Below are 16558 nucleotides of genomic sequence, written 5' to 3'. Positions count from 1 at the left end.
TTTATAGCCCTGAAAGAGGCTTATCCCACTGGGATGAGCAGCCCAGGGGAAAGCTCTTGCCCTTCCCCATGTCCCCATCCCTGTGAGGGGGTTTGGGGACCAAAACCCTCCTGGGAAGTGCATCATGCAGCATCCCTGGCTGTGCTGCTGGAGCTGGAGCCCATCCTGGGCTCGGCGCCCTCTTGGCCACCCCGTTGGGGTCCCTCCTGCAGCCTCACAGTGCTGGGACACAGGCATGGCTGTACCTGTCACAGCTGGAGCTGGCACTGGAGCAGCTGAGGGCTTGGGGAGGGTGGGATGGTGGTAGCCCAGTGGGAATGGGCAGCTCCTGGGGTGGGTGTCCGGCTGCCTTCCTGCAGTACATCTCTCAGGTGTGCTCTGTCATCTCCAAGACACAACAGATCCAGCTCGCCTGTGTCCCCGGGCACAGTGGGTGCCCAGGCAAGGAGGGACTCGGGCATTGGGGGAGATGGTGGCCTTGGTGAGGATGATGCTCAGCCACACCAAGTGGGAGCTCCGGCATCCCTGGCCGCTTCCCTCTGCCGATGGGAATGGGGTGATGGAGGTGTTAGCCGAGAGAAGAACACATAACCACTCTAAGGAGGTTATATGTGGTGCTTTATTCCGAGGCCCCGGGAACCAGGGGTACCCACCCAAATCTGGTTCCGAAGACCGTTACAACGTGCTCACAATTTATCTTGTAAAGTATTACATATGCATCACCTTTCCCACTATGCTGATACATATTCATGACCTATCCCCGCTTCGTATTATAATGAGTACAAAAGTCATTTCCATATGTTCTGCGCTTGCGCAGTGCCTCCTGGTGGTCGTGGGCAGGGGTCTCAAGATGAAGTAAGTAGTCTTCCTCAGATGAAGTAAGACGTCTTCCTCGCTGTGTACTTTTCACCTTTTGAGTCCTGGATAGGTTCCAACGATGATGCTTTCACCAGCATTCTTCTTATCTCTTTCTGACTGGTACTGGTATGCATCTTCGTTTCTTATCTTAAAGGTTCTGCTTTGAAGTAACCTGGGGAGTACTGCTTCGCCTGGGGAGTACTGCTTCGCTTGGATAGTCTCATATATTTATCTCCACGTCCTAGTTACCAAACTTTCCAGTAGCCTTGAGTGCAGACACCCAGCTCGGCCAAGGTCTGTCTTTGCTGTCAGGACTTTTTATGCGGTACTAAAAAAAACTCAGCAAGTTTCAAACTGTTAGCAACAGGCTTAACGGAACATAAATCAAGCAACTCACAAGTCTAATTACTCTATATATCTAACATTTCCCCCCTTTGAAAATACTTCATCTTTTGCAAGTATTTTCACTCATGTAGTAGTTTCCTGATAGGTAAGAGGAGGAGTTATTGGGTGTCGTGGATATTCTCGTGTCACTGCTCCAATGATTTTATGTGTCCAACTGGTATTCCGGGTTATTTCTCTTCGAATGCAAAAATATACCAAATAGATTACGAGGAACACAAGCAATAGGGTACACACTGTCTCTATGAGGGAATGAATCCACCCAGTAAGGTGAATTCCCAATCCATCAAATAATGCTCCTACCCAATTTTGACTTATTTCTTCCTTTTCCTTGTCAGCCTCCTCTTCAATTTTCCCTAATTGAGCAATGTCATATTCTATATCTGCAGTTACGTTTGGTATATGTACACAGCAGTGATCGATTCTATCTTTGAGATATCCACAAACACCATGTTCCTTTAACAGCAATGTGTCTAATGCCATTCTGTTTTGCAGAGTCATTTTGGTTGTTGCCTGTAATTGCAAATTTAGATCCCTAAAGCCTTTTTTAGTCACCTTGGCCAATCTCTCAGTTTGTCCAATTAAATTATAAATCGCTTCCCTATTGCGATATGCAGCTATTTGAACAAAAAGGGATTCAAGTGCCCATCCTACTTTCACTCCTGTCTCAGGCTCTTGCCAAGTGTCATCTATATTGTCTATATCATCGTCAATACTTCTTTTGGTTCGAATCTGCAAAGTTTCTAGTTTGCCCCTGAATGGGGAACGTTTCCAGATTGGACATAAAGTGGGGAGTCCTAAGGTAATTTCCCGCACTGGCCCTGTTATTGGAAGGTGAGTGGTCCAGGTACCATCACTGAGTGCCCAAACAAGATGTCCCATGCTATGTATCATCAAATGTCTGCAGTTTATTCCATCAGCCGGGGCTTGTATCGGTTTTCCTCCAACTTTAAATCCTCGGCATGCACATCCTACCTTTAAAGCAATTCTAATTGGGGGCATTGCAATCTTTTCTGGATCAGTATCACAATCCATTATTCTGGTGCAATTCCACCAAGGAACATTTTTAACAGTATCTAGACTGACTCTGTCTAATGACAACAGGTTCGTATTTCCTGCTATATTATATTTCCCTGACCATCTGAGACACCAAGATGTGTTTCCACCATACCGAAATTTTTGTACAATACTCAGTGACCAAATTGTATCCCAATTTTGTTCCAAATTGTCCTTTGTTTGACAGTTCCAGGTTATTTCTTTTGTCTGTGTTTTTACTTCAATTTTTTCATCATATATACATTCACCTACTCCTGGTCCTTTCTGTGTGAATTGAAAGTTTAATTGCTGTTCACACCATGATTTTAATATAGGGCCCATGAGTCCCTTTCTGTCATATTCTGTTTTTGTTACGTTTTTTATCACCTCTATCTCCTGACACTTAACTGTCTTGTCTTCTTCTGGGAGTGGTATTGTTATTATTCCCCACTCAATCGGTTCTCCAGCTGCTTTTGGTATTGGGAGGCATGCCGTTATTCTGCTTGTATTTTGCATTTTTGCAAAATCTTTGATTAATCCTATCATTAGATTTTCTTCCGGATCACGCTGGGGTACCTGAATTATCTGGGGTGATTCGGCCGGTTTTATAGCTCGTCTGATTCTAGTTTTAGTAATGTATATTATCTTCTCACCGTAGTCTATACTATTGTTTGTCTTGACCAGACAACGATATTTTCCCCGCATTTGTTCAGTCAGATTGGCTATCCTTAATTTAGTCTCTCCTTCAGTAAGATTTCGTGACCAGAGCCTGTTCATTACTTTACTTCTAGATTGCCAATTTTCCTGCAACTCCTGTTCATGCCCTACTAATCCTTTGTCCTTGCTGTCGAAAATTATCTCAGGTACTTCAAAACTTTCCGATTCCTTTTCCCAGATAACCCTTATTAGTTCTCCTCCCATTGGCACGGTAAACCTGCAAGACAGAGTGGCATTTTGTCCAACAATATACGTCACCACCTCCCTTTTTAATGAAACTTCTAAGGAACCAACAATTATTATAGGTAAGACTAACCAAATCACAATTACAGTGCTATACATATAACACGACATCTTATCTGCATTTCAGTCTCAGCTTCGTAGGTCCTAAGGCTTCTGATTCCCAATGTTTCGGGACTTTCTTCACTCTAGTGTAGTGAATCCAGGAGTTAATTCCTTCCACTTTTACAGCGGTGAAGGTAGTTAACAGCACCAGGTACGGTCCATTCCACCGTTCCTTAAGTGGTTCCTCGCTCCAATCACGAACGTAGACTTGGTCTCCTGGCTCGATCTCGTGTACTGGAGTCTCCAACGAGAGCGGTCGGTTCCAGATCAGGGCACTACACAACCGGATCAAAGTTCTACTGAGAGATAACACGTAATTATGTACATCCTGAGTTCCTTTGATATGTACATGTGGGTTTGGCTGGGGAGCCTCATATGGCTTTCCAAACAGGATCTCATATGGGCTTACCATCATTCCACTTCTAGGTTTAATTCTGATCCTTAAAAGGGCTATTGGTAATGCCTGTGGCCATTTTATTTTAGCCTCCTGGCATATTTTGCTTATCTGTCTTTTAATTGTTTGATTCATCTTTTCCACCTGTCCACTGGACTGTGGCCTCCATGGGGTATGAAGATTCCAGGATATTCCTAACAGTTTACTGACTTCCTGAACTATAGTTGATGTAAAATGCGGTCCTCTATCTGATGATATACCCAACGGGACTCCGAATCTAGGGATGATCTCTTTCAACAACCATTTCACTGTTTCCTTAGCCTGATTGGTGCGACAGGGAGAGGCTTCTGGCCATCCAGAAAAAGTGTCAACCCCTACTAACAAGTATCGGTATCCCTGTGTCTTGGGTAATTCCACAAAATCAATTTGCCAATAGTCACCCGGCTCCATACCTACCCTGATGTGTCCCATTTCTACTTTCCTCTTGACTACTGGGTTATTTTTCAAACAAATTTCACATTTAGATCCTATGGATTTTGCCATTGTTAACATCTGTATAGAGATCATTCCTCGTTTTAAATATGTTACCAATGCCTCTGCCCCCCAATGACATTTTTGATGTTCGGTTTGTAAAATTGTCCGCATGATGGCAGGTGGTACTACCACTTGTCCAGTAGTGGTTACGTACCATCCTTCCGAGTTCAATCGAGCCTTTACTAATTCAGCCAATTTAACATCTTCTTCTGAATATCTTGGTTTTTGGTTCATATAATTCTGTAATGGGCTTACCTTCGTTGGTATCAGAGCCATAACTGTCTGTACCTGTCGTGCAATTCGTCTAGCCATCCGATCCGCAAATGTATTTCCTTCGGCTATCTTAGAACTTCCTCCTTGATGCGCTTTACAGTGCATGATAGCCACCTGTTCTGGTAATTGCACAGCAGTTATTAAATTCAGAACTTCCCTTTGGTATTTTATATTTGTCCCTTGTGAGGACAGGAGCCCTCGTTCCTTCCATAGAGCTCCATGTATATGGACCACACCGAATGCATATTTCGAATCAGTCCATATATTTACCCGCTTTCCTTTGCTCAGTTCTAAAGCTCTGGTGAGAGCTATTATCTCTGCCCGTTGTGCTGAAGTCCCTGGGGGCAAAGCTTTTGCTTCTATTAGGGCGTTTTGTGTAGTTACTGCATACCCAGCATAACGGACCCCACCTTCCACAAAACTGCTTCCATCAGTAAAAAGTTCCTGATCAGGTTGCTCAAGTGGGGCATCCTTCAAATCGGCCCTCGTCGCATATGTATATTCAATCGTCTCCACACAATCGTGTTCTAATATGCCGTCCTCTGTGTTTGTACCTAGAAAAGCTGCTGGATTCAACAAGTTAGTCGTCTTTAGAGTCACATCATCTTGTTCAGTTAATACTGCCTGGTATTTCATCATCCGACTTGGGGATAGCCAGTACCCCCCTTTTTGTTCTAAGACAGTCATTACCATGTGTGGCACATATACATCAATATGTTTTCCTAAGGTCAATTTTCTTACTTCTTGTATTAATGTCACTGTTGCTGCTACTGCTCGTAGGCACGATGGCCATCCAGCACTTACCGGATCCAGCTGTTTGGAGAAGTATCCCACTGGTCGCTTCCAGCTTCCCAGTCTCTGCGTCAGAACTCCCAATGCCAATCTCTGTCTCTCGTGCACAAACAGCTGGAAGTCCTTGGTTAAATCCGGTAATCCCAGGGCAGGTGCTTTTATTAACGCTTCTTTTAGCTTCTTAAAAGCTTCCTTTTGGGACCCTTCCCAAACGAAGGTCTGAGATTTCTGTGCCTCATATAAAGGTTTAGCTATCAGTCCATAGTCCGATATCCATAACCTGCACCAACCCGCCATTCCAAGGAATGTTCTCAGTTCATGTAAATTCCGAGGCTCTGGAATAGCACAAATTGCCTTTATACGATCAATTCCCAACCTCCGTTGTCCCTGGGAGATTTCACAGCCCAAATACATTACAGTAGTGCAGGCAATCTGGGCTTTCTCCCTCGAAACCTTATACCCATTTAGTCCCAATTGATTCAGGATCTCTATTGTTACTCGTACGCACAGTGATTCTTGTTCAGTTGCAATGAATATATCATCTACATATTGCAATAAGAGATATTGTGTTCTTGGTACCTGAATTTTCCCTTGAGTTACCCAGAGTTCCAATTCTTTCGCCAGCTGATTTCCAAAAAGCGTCGGGCTATTCTTGAATCCTTGTGGGAGTCTCGTCCAGGTTAACTGAGTCTTACGTCCATTGTGCGGGTTTTCCCATTCAAAGGCAAAGAGTTTCCTACTACCTTTGTCAAGGGGGATGCAGAAGAAAGCATCTTTTAAATCAATTACTGTGAACCATTTATATTTCTCCTTTACAGATGTCAACAATGTATATGGATTAGCCACTACCGGATAGATATCCTTTGTTATTTCATTTATTGCCCTTAGGTCCTGTACTAACCTGTATTCACCATTCGGTTTCTTTACTGGAAAAATTGGTGTGTTATATTCTGATTCACATTCTTCTAAAATTCCAAACTTTAAAAATTTCTCAATCGTTTTAACTATCCCATATCGTGCCTCCAATTTTATGGGATATTGTTTTATCCGTACTGGTCTCACCCCTTCTTTCAGTTCCACTACTACCGGCTGAGCCATCTTTGATTTTCCCGGAATTTCTGTTTCCCAAACTGTGGGAATCACTGCTTCCTCTACTTCCCTAGGTATCCGGGCATTTGGACTGTTCTTTAACACTAGTATCTGTCCGGATTGTGATTCCGGTACCTGCATAATCAATTCCCCATTTTCAAAAATAATTTTAGCGTTTAATTTTGATAATAAATCTCGTCCCAACAGGGAAACAGGACAGTCCGGCATGTATAGAAACTCATGTATCAATTCCTTTCCCCCAAACCGTAATTCCAGGGGTCGCATGAATGACCGCACCTCCTCTCTCCCTGTGGCCCCTATTATTGTGGTAGTCTTATCCCCTATTTTCCCATACAGGTCATTTAACACAGAATAAGTTGCACCAGTATCGACTAAAAATTGTACCTCCTCTCCCCCCAGCCTTATTTTCACTAGTGGTTCACCCTTTTCCGATTCTAGTCAGCTCTGACTCCCATATTCTCCCAGAACCATGGCTTTTGCCACCTCGGATTCCCCGAAGGAGTATCCAGATTGCGGGTTCTGTCTCAGTCTCTGAGGGCATTCATTTTTCCAATGCCCCTCCTGTTTACAATAGGCACATTGATTAATGCCTAATCTGCCTGATCCTGACCCTGGATTATTAAGTGTTCCAAATCCTCTTCCTCGCCCACGCATCATTCCTCTACCTCTACCCCTATTACCAGGGGTACCTTGTCCTCTGCTTTGCATTATAGCCAATAGATGTCACTGCTGCCTTTGAACACCATCTCTTTCTCGGTTATTATATACTTTCCAGGCTGTTTCCAGCAGCTTATCCAAATCACGCAATTCAGCACCCTCTAATTTCTGCAACTTCTTCCTGATATCATCCTGAGATTGCCCTAGGAAAATTAGAGCCAGCTGAGCCTTAGCCTGTTCCGTTTCCACATCAAGATCCGTATATTTCCTGGCCACTTCTTTAAGTCGCTCCAAAAACACGGACGGAGATTCTGTCTTTTCCTGTCTGACATTATATAACTTTGACCAATTTATTGTTCTTGGCATAGCATTCTGTACCCCAACCACTATCCAATCCTGGTATCTCTTCAGACGACTCATCCCTACCACGGTATTATAATCCCACATAGGATCCTCCATAGGGAAATTCTGATCGACCGTCCCGGTGACGACACCCTGCCTGATATCCTCCCTAACTCGTTCTCGCGCTGTCCTTAGCACCATCTCTTTTTCTGTAGAGTCCATCAGGGTATCCAGCAATACTTGTATATCATCCCAGTCAGGATTCTGGGTTTTCAAGATCATTTTTACCACCCTAGCCACCTTACTTGGATTTTCTCGATAAGCCCCAGCAGATTGTTTCCAAAGCACCAAATCTCCTGGGGAAAAAGGAACTTTAACATACACAGGTCCCTCTGCTCCTACTCCCTGACGGAGCGGCGCCAATAATGCACTGGACGTTTGAATCCTTGCCTCTTTACCCTGCATATCTCGCTGTCGGGTCCGATGTGAAACTGGGGTGACGGGATATTCCCGTTCTTTTCTACATTCACATCCTTTATCTACTTCTAGATTCTCGTCATCACTGTCATCCCTTACTTTCCTGCTTCTTAAAGCAGGTGGGACTGACGGGGCTGGTGGGGCTATCAACAAATCAGAATCATCATCATCTTTCTGATGTCGCAAAACATTATTCACAGCCATGCATCCCATACATTTCTTCTCACCCACACAGCCTTTACATTGCTCACTCGATTTTGTATTAACAACCATTATTCCACACGCCTTTCTCCATTCATCATTGTCCCTTAACATAAAGAACAGTTCCACATATGGGACCTCGTCCCACTTTCCTTCCCGTTTGCAAAATGACATTAATTGCATAATCGTATCATAGTCTAAAGTTCCATTCTCCGGCCAGTGGACTTGATCCTCTAATTTATATTGCGTCCACCACACATTACAGTAATCAATTAATTTCCCTTTTTGCATCCCTTGTCCAAACCGCCCCTCCTTCCAGTGACTCAAAATACACCCTAACGGCGACGACTTTGGTATTGATGACATTCCAAGCTTATTTCAATACAGGCTAATACAGACAAATTCGATTTCAAAATATGAAAGTATACCAAATACTTTACCAGACCATGAAAGTATACCAAATACTTAACCAGACCACTGTTTGCCTGAACCTGCAGGCTTTATACCAAATAGTTTACCAGACCAGACCACTGTTGCCGAACCTGCAGGGCTTTCGCCACTGTCTGACGGACGGCGCCTAGGCTTCCCCTGGAGCTCCGTAGCCCAACCACGCACAGCTTTCGCCGTGTCTAACAGGCAGGCTTTTACCAGACCAGGAAATGGTACCAATACCAAATAATAAAGCACCGTCTCTTACCAATGCCGTTGGTCCGTCGAGAGCACCGGAGGTCGGTCGCGGTCGATGGCTCCCCGAGAATCACTCGGTGCCGGCTGGAGCTGAATCGATGCGCGAGCCGCCTCAGCAATGCCCGCGAGGTCCCATCTGGGTCGCCAAAACTGTTAGCCGAGAGAAGAACACATAACCACTCTAAGGAGGTTATATGTGGTGCTTTATTCCGAGGCCCCGGGAACCAGGGGTACCCACCCAAATCTGGTTCCGAAGACCGTTACAACGTGCTCACAATTTATCCTGTAAAGTATTACATATGCATCACCTTTCCCACTATGCTGATACATATTCATGACCTATCCCCGCTTCGTATTATAATGAGTACAAAAGTCATTTCCATATGTTCTGCGCTTGCGCAGTGCCTCCTGGTGGTCGTGGGCAGGGGTCTCAAGATGAAGTAAGTAGTCTTCCTCAGATGAAGTAAGACGTCTTCCTCGCTGTGTACTTTTCACCTTTTGAGTCCTGGATAGGTTCCAACGATGATGCTTTCACCAGCATTCTTCTTATCTCTTTCTGACTGGTACTGGTATGCATCTTCGTTTCTTATCTTAAAGGTTCTGCTTTGAAGTAACCTGGGGAGTACTGCTTCGCCTGGGGAGTACTGCTTCGCTTGGATAGTCTCATATATTTATCTCCACGTCCTAGTTACCAAACTTTCCAGTAGCCTTGAGTGCAGACACCCAGCTCGGCCAAGGTCTGTCTTTGCTGTCAGGACTTTTTATGCGGTACTAAAAAAAACTCAGCAAGTTTCAAACTGTTAGCAACAGGCTTAACGGAACATAAATCAAGCAACTCACAAGTCTAATTACTCTATATATCTAACAGAGGGACCCAGGGTTCATCCCCCTGTGGACAGAGCTGTCTCGCTGTCGTGGTTTAAGCCCAGCCGGTAACTCAGAACCATGCAGCCGATCACTCACTCCCCTCCTTCTTCCCCCCCAGCTCCTGGAGGGATGGGGAGGAGAATCAAAAGAATGTAAATCCCTCGGGTTGAGATAAGAACAGTCCAGTAACTAAGGTATAATACAAAACCACTACTACTACCACCAATAATAATGATAAGGGAAATAACAAGGGGAGAGAATATAAAACTAAAAGGGGAAAAGGAAAAGAAAACAATAAATCCATGTGATGCCCAATACAATTGCTCACCACCCGCTGACCAATACCCAGCGCGACCTGAGCAGCAATTTGGGCCTTCCGGGTAACTCCCCCCAGTTTATATACTGGGCATGACGTGCTGTGGTATGGAATACCCCTTTGGCCAGTTTGGGTCAGGTGTCCTGTCTCTGCTTCCTCCTGGCATCATGTGCCCCTTCTCCCTGGCAGAGCATGAGTGTCGTGGTTTAAGCCCAGCCGGTAACTCGGAACCACGCAGCTGCTCGCTCACTCCCCCCCTTCTTCCTCCCCCTGCTCCCGGAGGGATGGGGAGGAGAATCGAAAGAATGTAACTCCCACAGGTTGAGATAAGAGCAGTCCAGTAGCTAAGGTATAATACAAAACCACTACTACTGCCACCAGTAATAATAATGATAAGGGAAATAGCAAGAAGAGAGGATACAATTGCTCACCACCCGCCGACCAATACCCAGCCTGACCCGAGCAGTGATCTGGGCCTTCCGGGTAACTCCCCCCAGTTTATATACTGGGCATGACGTGCTGTGGTATGGAATACCCCTTTGGCTAGTTTGGGTCAGGTGTCCTGTCTCTGCTTCCTCCCGGCTTCCCCTCCTCCCTGGCAAAGCATGAGACTGAGAAAGTCCTTGGTCGGAGTAAACATTACTTAGCAACAACTAAAAACATCGGTGTTATCAGTGTTGTTCCCAGGCTGAAAGTCAAAAACACAGCACTGCACCAGCTACTAAGAAGGAGAAAAAATGACTGCTGTAGCTGAACCCAGGACAATGAGACTGAAAAAGTCCTTGATTGGGGTAAACATTACTCAGCAACAACTAAAAACATCAGTGTGTTATCAGCACTGTTCTCAGACTAAAGCCGAAACACAGCACTGCACCAGCTACTAGGAAGGAGAAAAAAAAACTGTTACAGCTGAACCCAGGACACTTGCTCAAGCTCTTCCCTGCACTTAAGCTCTGATGGGGCTTTCACCTGCTTCTCTTAAGGCTCCGGAGATGTCCCTCTGGGTGCCTTTAATGGCAGGGAGGCTCCACAGTGCAGCTGCATGGACCATCCATAGCTCTCCAGAGAGGATTTTCCATGCACCCCGCCACTCTGCAGACATGGATCAGACCTGTCCAAGCTGCTGCTTGCCATGGCTTTTCTTGGTGTTGTCCTTCTTCCCAGCTCAGAATTCTTGCTGATTTTTATTTCCCAACTGAATTTAAAGGAGCTTGGGACTCTCCCACATCTGCAGAAGCAAAGCCCCTCAGCGGCTCACACCAGCACCCAACATCGCCTGAGCCCCTCATCCCATCCTGGGAGGGATGTTGCTTATCCATCGGGGTACAGCTGTCAAGAGGAAGGTGTCCTGGAACTTCCCCAGGCGCTTCCAGCCAGGATGTGGATAGGTTGTTCCCATCACAGCAGGGAAAAGATGGTGCTGGGGAGCCCGTGGGTGATGACAAAGGTCCAAGCCTCCAGAGGCTGAAATAGGGAGGCATTGTGGGGGGGGGATATCATCTACAAGGAAGAGCCTTGGCTATCCCTCAGCCAGGCACTTTGGAGTAAAGGGCAGTGTCCCCCAGCTGTGCCCAGATGTTGGTGGGAGGGAGGATTTCTGGCAGGGAGGGGACAGCACCATGGAGCCGTTATCCTTGCTGTAGTCCCCCCACCATGGCAGGACGCTGCTGCTTCCAGGCACCCCAGGCACCCCTCAAAGCCACCCAAGGCCAATGCTGCAGGAGCAATGCATGGCTGGGTCCTGGCTGAGCCATCCTGCAGTCAGGGAAGGGCTGTGGATACCCCGGGTTCCATTGGAACCACATCTCAGCACAGATAGCAGCAGCGAGGGGTGGGGGGGTACATGGGACAGGGACCTTTCTGAGCTCCCAGCCACCTTGGAGACTGGCACTGGGCTGACCCCAGCTTGGGGCTGATGGTGATGCTGTGCTGGGTGCCTTGTCTCTGCTCCTCTTTTGCTTTTGGTGGCCCCTACAGCAGGCTGAGAGAAGACAGTTCTGCTTGGGCAGGATGGAGAGATTTAGTTAAACTACCTGATTAAAGCAGCAGATGCAGAAAACACACCAAACACCAGGATGGGGACAGGGACAAAGTCCCCTGTGCCCTTCAACTGGGTGCAGGGGACACGTCAAGGACTCTGTCCCCTCCAGGTTCTCTGCAAATTCAGACATCACCAGGTTTCTACCACACTCGGCATCATCTTCTTTGCTGCCACAATCACCTTGGAGCCATGTCCCTGTGCGGAGGGGGACAAGTGCTGCATCCTCCAGGAGCATCCTGCTGACACTGGGGGGGATCTTACTGTATTTTTTTCTTTCCCCAGGAAATGGCTACATCGAAGGCAAAGAGCTGGAAAACTTCTTCCAGGAGCTGGAAAGCACGAGGAAGGGGGTGGGTGTGGTAAGGGCCTCTCCTGGTTTTGTTCCCTCCTTCTCCCATTCCCTCTTTCCTGAAGGTTCAGGCTTAGGTCAGACCTGTCTCCTTTGGGAGTGGCACTGAGGAGCAGGACTGGGTCACCTCCGGGAGGGAACAAGGGGGAACACCAGCATGGGGAGGGGGGATAAATGCTCCCATCACCTCTCCTTGCCCGCAGGACTCAAAGAACAACAACTTGGGTGACAAGATGAAGGAGTTCATGCACAAGTACAACAAAAACACCAATGGCAAAATTGAGATGGCAGAGGTGATGGTGAGAGACCATGGGGTGCTCGTGTCCTCCCTGGTGCTTGTGTCCCCCCCCAGTGCTCATGTCCTCCCCCCGATGCTCATGTTCCCCGCAGCTGACCCAGATCCTGCCCACGGAGGAGAATTTCCTGCTGTATTTCCACCAGCATGTGAGCTCTAGCTCAGAGTTCATGGAGGTGAGCAGGGCAGGCTGTGCCAGGGCTCCCTGTGGGATTTGCTTCCCTGGTGCAACTGGGAGCTGGCATTGCCCAAACCTCTCCTGATCTCCCCCAAATTCTTGGCTTTAAGTCAGCATTGGGAGGTGGTGCTGGTTTGGGGGGGGGAGAGCAGGACTGTGATGAATTTTCCCAGTCCTCAGCATCCCTTGAACACCTCTCAGGGCAGCCGGGGACCTCATCCCAGTCTCCAGGCAAGGTGACCTGCAGTGATTTGGAGCTGGTTTTGTATATTCCCAGTCCGGGGTGGTTGGTCCTTAGTGCCCAAGGGATGTGCTGAAGCAGACAACTCTGCTCTGGGCCACCCGAAAACCTCGCCATGCCCTTGCACAGGGTGAACCCATCTGCAGGACAGGAGAGAAATTGCCCATGGGGACCGAAACATGGCTGGGGTTGGAGTGGGATGTGCTTGGAAAATGAACCCAGGGTGGAGGTGATGGCTGAAAGAGGAGCACCCCATGGCATGGAGGGGGTTAAGTGGGTGCTATTGTTTAATGGGGGATGCAATCAAGTATTAAAGCCTGGCCTTGCATGCTGGGGTGAGGATAACAGTGCTTGAACTCTTGGCTTGGGGCTGACCAAAAGTATCCAGCCCCAAGGGAGAACGTGTGGCACTGGTGAGACCACCACCAGCTCTTCCAGGGTGGTGGGAAAAGCTCTAAGTGGCGCTTAGGGGGGTACACATGTGCTGGGGGGAACATGGGACACGAGCCCACACCAACGTTCAAGGTGGTTGCTTCACAGGCTTGGCACAGGTATGACACATTGCAGTGGCTACATCAAAGCCAACGAGCTCAAGGTGGGCTATGGGCAGGGTTTGGGCTCAGCCAGGTCCCTGGTCGTGGGGCATCACTGCTGAGACCACTGGGGATGGGGACAGCCAGCACAGCCCTCTCCTTCCAGGGCTACCTGTCAGACCTGCTGAAGAAGGCGAACCGGCCCTACGATGAGCCCAAGCTGCAGGAGTACACATAGATCATAAGTGGGACCTCATCCCAGGGGACCACAGTTCTTCCAGGGCAGGGCAGGTCTCTCCCCGGGGTCTCAGCACCCCCCGGTGGGTGGGAGGGAGAGGAGGAGGTGATGGGTGCTGCTTGTGTCCTGGCAGCTGCAGATGTTCGACATGAACAGCAACAGGAAGCCGGGCCTCTCGGAGATGTCCTGGTAAGGTCATGGGTGGTGAGAAGGAAGTGGTGGGGAGGGAAAGACACCCTGAAACACTCACATCTGCTCCAGCTTCGGAGGAGTTTTCTTTTTTAATTTGCTTGTGTTTCAGAGCGAAGAGTCATAGAATCCTAGAATGGTTTGGGTTGGAAGGGACCTTCAAAGCTCATCTAGTCGAACCCCCTGCAGGGAGCAGAGACATCTTCAACTAGATCAGGTTGCCCAGAACCACATCCAGCCTGGCCTTGAATGTCTCCAGGGATGGGGCAGCCACCACCTCTCTGGGCAACCTGTGCCAGTATTTTACCACCCTCATTGTACAAAATTTCTTCCTCACATCCAGCCTGAATCTCCCTCTTTTAGTTTAAAACCATCACCCCTCATCGTATCCAAGAGTCATTTTGGTTTAAAAAGTGTCTTTTCCCTGCTGCTTCCCACTCATCCTGCCCCTCTTGTCTTTCAGACTTTTGCCTGTGCAAGAAAACTTCCTTCTGAAGTTTCAGGCAAAATAAAACTAATAATAATAATAATAATAATTAAAGATTAAACAAATCCTGTTCCCTGCTCGCACCTTGTCCCCTCCCTCACACCCCGGTGTCCCATGCTGCTTTCCAGGGGATGAAGTGGTCCTCGAAGGAGTTCAATGCCATCTTCACCTTCTATGACAAGGTAGGGAGCCAGATCCCAGGAAACTGACCCAAATAAATACAACTTGAGAAAAAAAACCCAACCCAAACCCATGTGGTTTTAGTTGGGTCAATTTCCTGCTCCAATGTGGGGTGTGAGTGCTGGGGGTGCCCCCCCGCACCCATGCCCAGGGTGGTGAGGCTCATGTCCTTCTCCCTGCTGATGTTTCTCCCTCGTTATCCAGGATGGAAGTGGCTTCATCAATGAGAATGAGCTGGACGTACTTTTGAAAGACCTGTATGAGAAAAATAAGAAAGTAAGTGGGGGACAGAGCCTGGGTGCCCCCCAGATGCCCTTGTGCATCCTCCCCTCTCCCAGCAGCATCTCCCACCTGCTGTGTCCACGCTCCCCAGGGACCAGGAGAGATGCTGGTCCAGGTGCCAACCCATGGAGAGGGGGATGTCCCCAACCTAGGGGTGCTCCCCTGGGAGAAACAGAGTCCCCAGCTCCCACCACCTCCCCCCTCTCCTCCTTCCTTGCAGGAGATGAGCATCCAGCAGCTCACCAACTACAGGAAGAACATCATGAACCTGTCCAATGGGGGAAAGCTCTACCACAAGGAACTGGAGATTGTGCTCTGCAGTAAGCCCCCCATGTAGGACCATCCCACCGCACCCCACTCCATGCACCTCCTCCTCCCCAAAAACCAAGCACAACAGGGGAGCACCCACCAGTGCAGCACTCCCCCAGCAGCTCTTGGGTCCAAATTTTGGGGGCAAACTCTTAATTTCGCCCCATTATCCTGGTTGGTTTCATGATCTATATAATTTTGGGGGGTTGTTTTGGTCTTTTCTTGAGGTTTTTCTGGTTGACCAAAGAGAGTTTACAAATAAAGTCAAGTACTGGTAGAGCAGAGCCCACTCCTGCTGCAGCCATGGGCTGGGGGGACAGGAGCAGTGGGACCCACACCCTGACCCTCACGCAGCTGATGGGGGGGAGAGTCCCCAAGGGTTGTGCCCCTCCTTCCGGTATGGCCCAGTTCAGCCCTGTACAACCCAGTATGGTGCAGTGTAGTCCTATATGGCCATGTATAACCCAGCACAGCCCAGTACAGTCCCGTATGGCCCAGTTTGGGTCAGTACAGCCCAGTATTGTGCAGTGCAGTCCTATACAGTCAAGTACACCCCCATATAGCCCAGCATGGCCCAATACAGTCCTGCATAGCCCTGTATGGCCCCATATGGCCAGGTACAGCCCAGTATGGCCCGGTACAGCCCTGTATGGCTCAGTACAGACCTGTGCAGCCCAATATGGTGCAGTACAGTCCTGTATAGCCCAGTGTGGCCCAATAACACCCTATACAGACCTGTATTGCCCTGTCTGGTGCTGTACAGTCCTATACATTTGAGCACAGCCCAGTACAGTGCTGTGCAGCCTAGTACGATACAATACAGACTTCCATATCCCAGCCCAGTACACCCCAGTGCAGTCCAATACAGCCCAGGGCAGCCCAGTACAGCCCAATACACTCCAGTACACCCCAGTGCAGCCCAGCATAGCCCGATACTCTCCAGTACAGCCCAGCGCGGCGCAGGACCGGGCGGCCCGGCTGCAGCGAACCCTCCCGTCCGCCAGGGCGCGCGTGTCGGTACCGCCCGTCGCGGGGAGCCGCATGCGCGGAGCCGTGGCAGTGGTGTGAGGTGTCCGCTCTCCGTCATGGCTCTGCAACACACCCGCCAGCTCCTCCTCGTCCCGCGTTTCGCCGCCGCCATCCGCACCAGGTGAGGACTGAGGGGTGGCCCAGCCTGGAGCCGCCCTGCAGTGTCGGTGGAGGGGATTTCCCGCCGCTGTGCCCGGTGC

General features: G+C 48.6%; 1 protein-coding gene and 1 pseudogene across 1 annotated transcript; one reads left to right on the top strand and one right to left on the bottom strand.

Moving 5' to 3' along the window:
- Nucleotides 1–600: 600 nt before the first annotated feature.
- On the bottom strand, nt 601–6874 carry LOC115619267 (the record flags this gene model as incomplete). Its single annotated transcript, XM_030511310.2, has 1 exon — nt 601–6874. A coding segment is annotated over one exon (3507 nt), but the record flags the coding sequence as incomplete, so codon positions are not given.
- A 1962-nt stretch (nt 6875–8836) lies between these two features.
- On the top strand, nt 8837–15357 carry LOC115619266 (annotated as a pseudogene).
- The last annotated feature ends 1201 nt before the right edge of the window (nt 15358–16558 follow it).

The sequence above is a fragment of the Strigops habroptila genome, chromosome W (genome assembly GCF_004027225.2).
Source record: "Strigops habroptila isolate Jane chromosome W, bStrHab1.2.pri, whole genome shotgun sequence".
Classification (NCBI taxonomy): Eukaryota; Metazoa; Chordata; class Aves; order Psittaciformes; family Psittacidae; genus Strigops; species Strigops habroptila.
The sequence above is the reverse complement of the archived record's forward strand: the minus strand, read 5'-3'. Positions and strand labels throughout refer to the sequence as shown.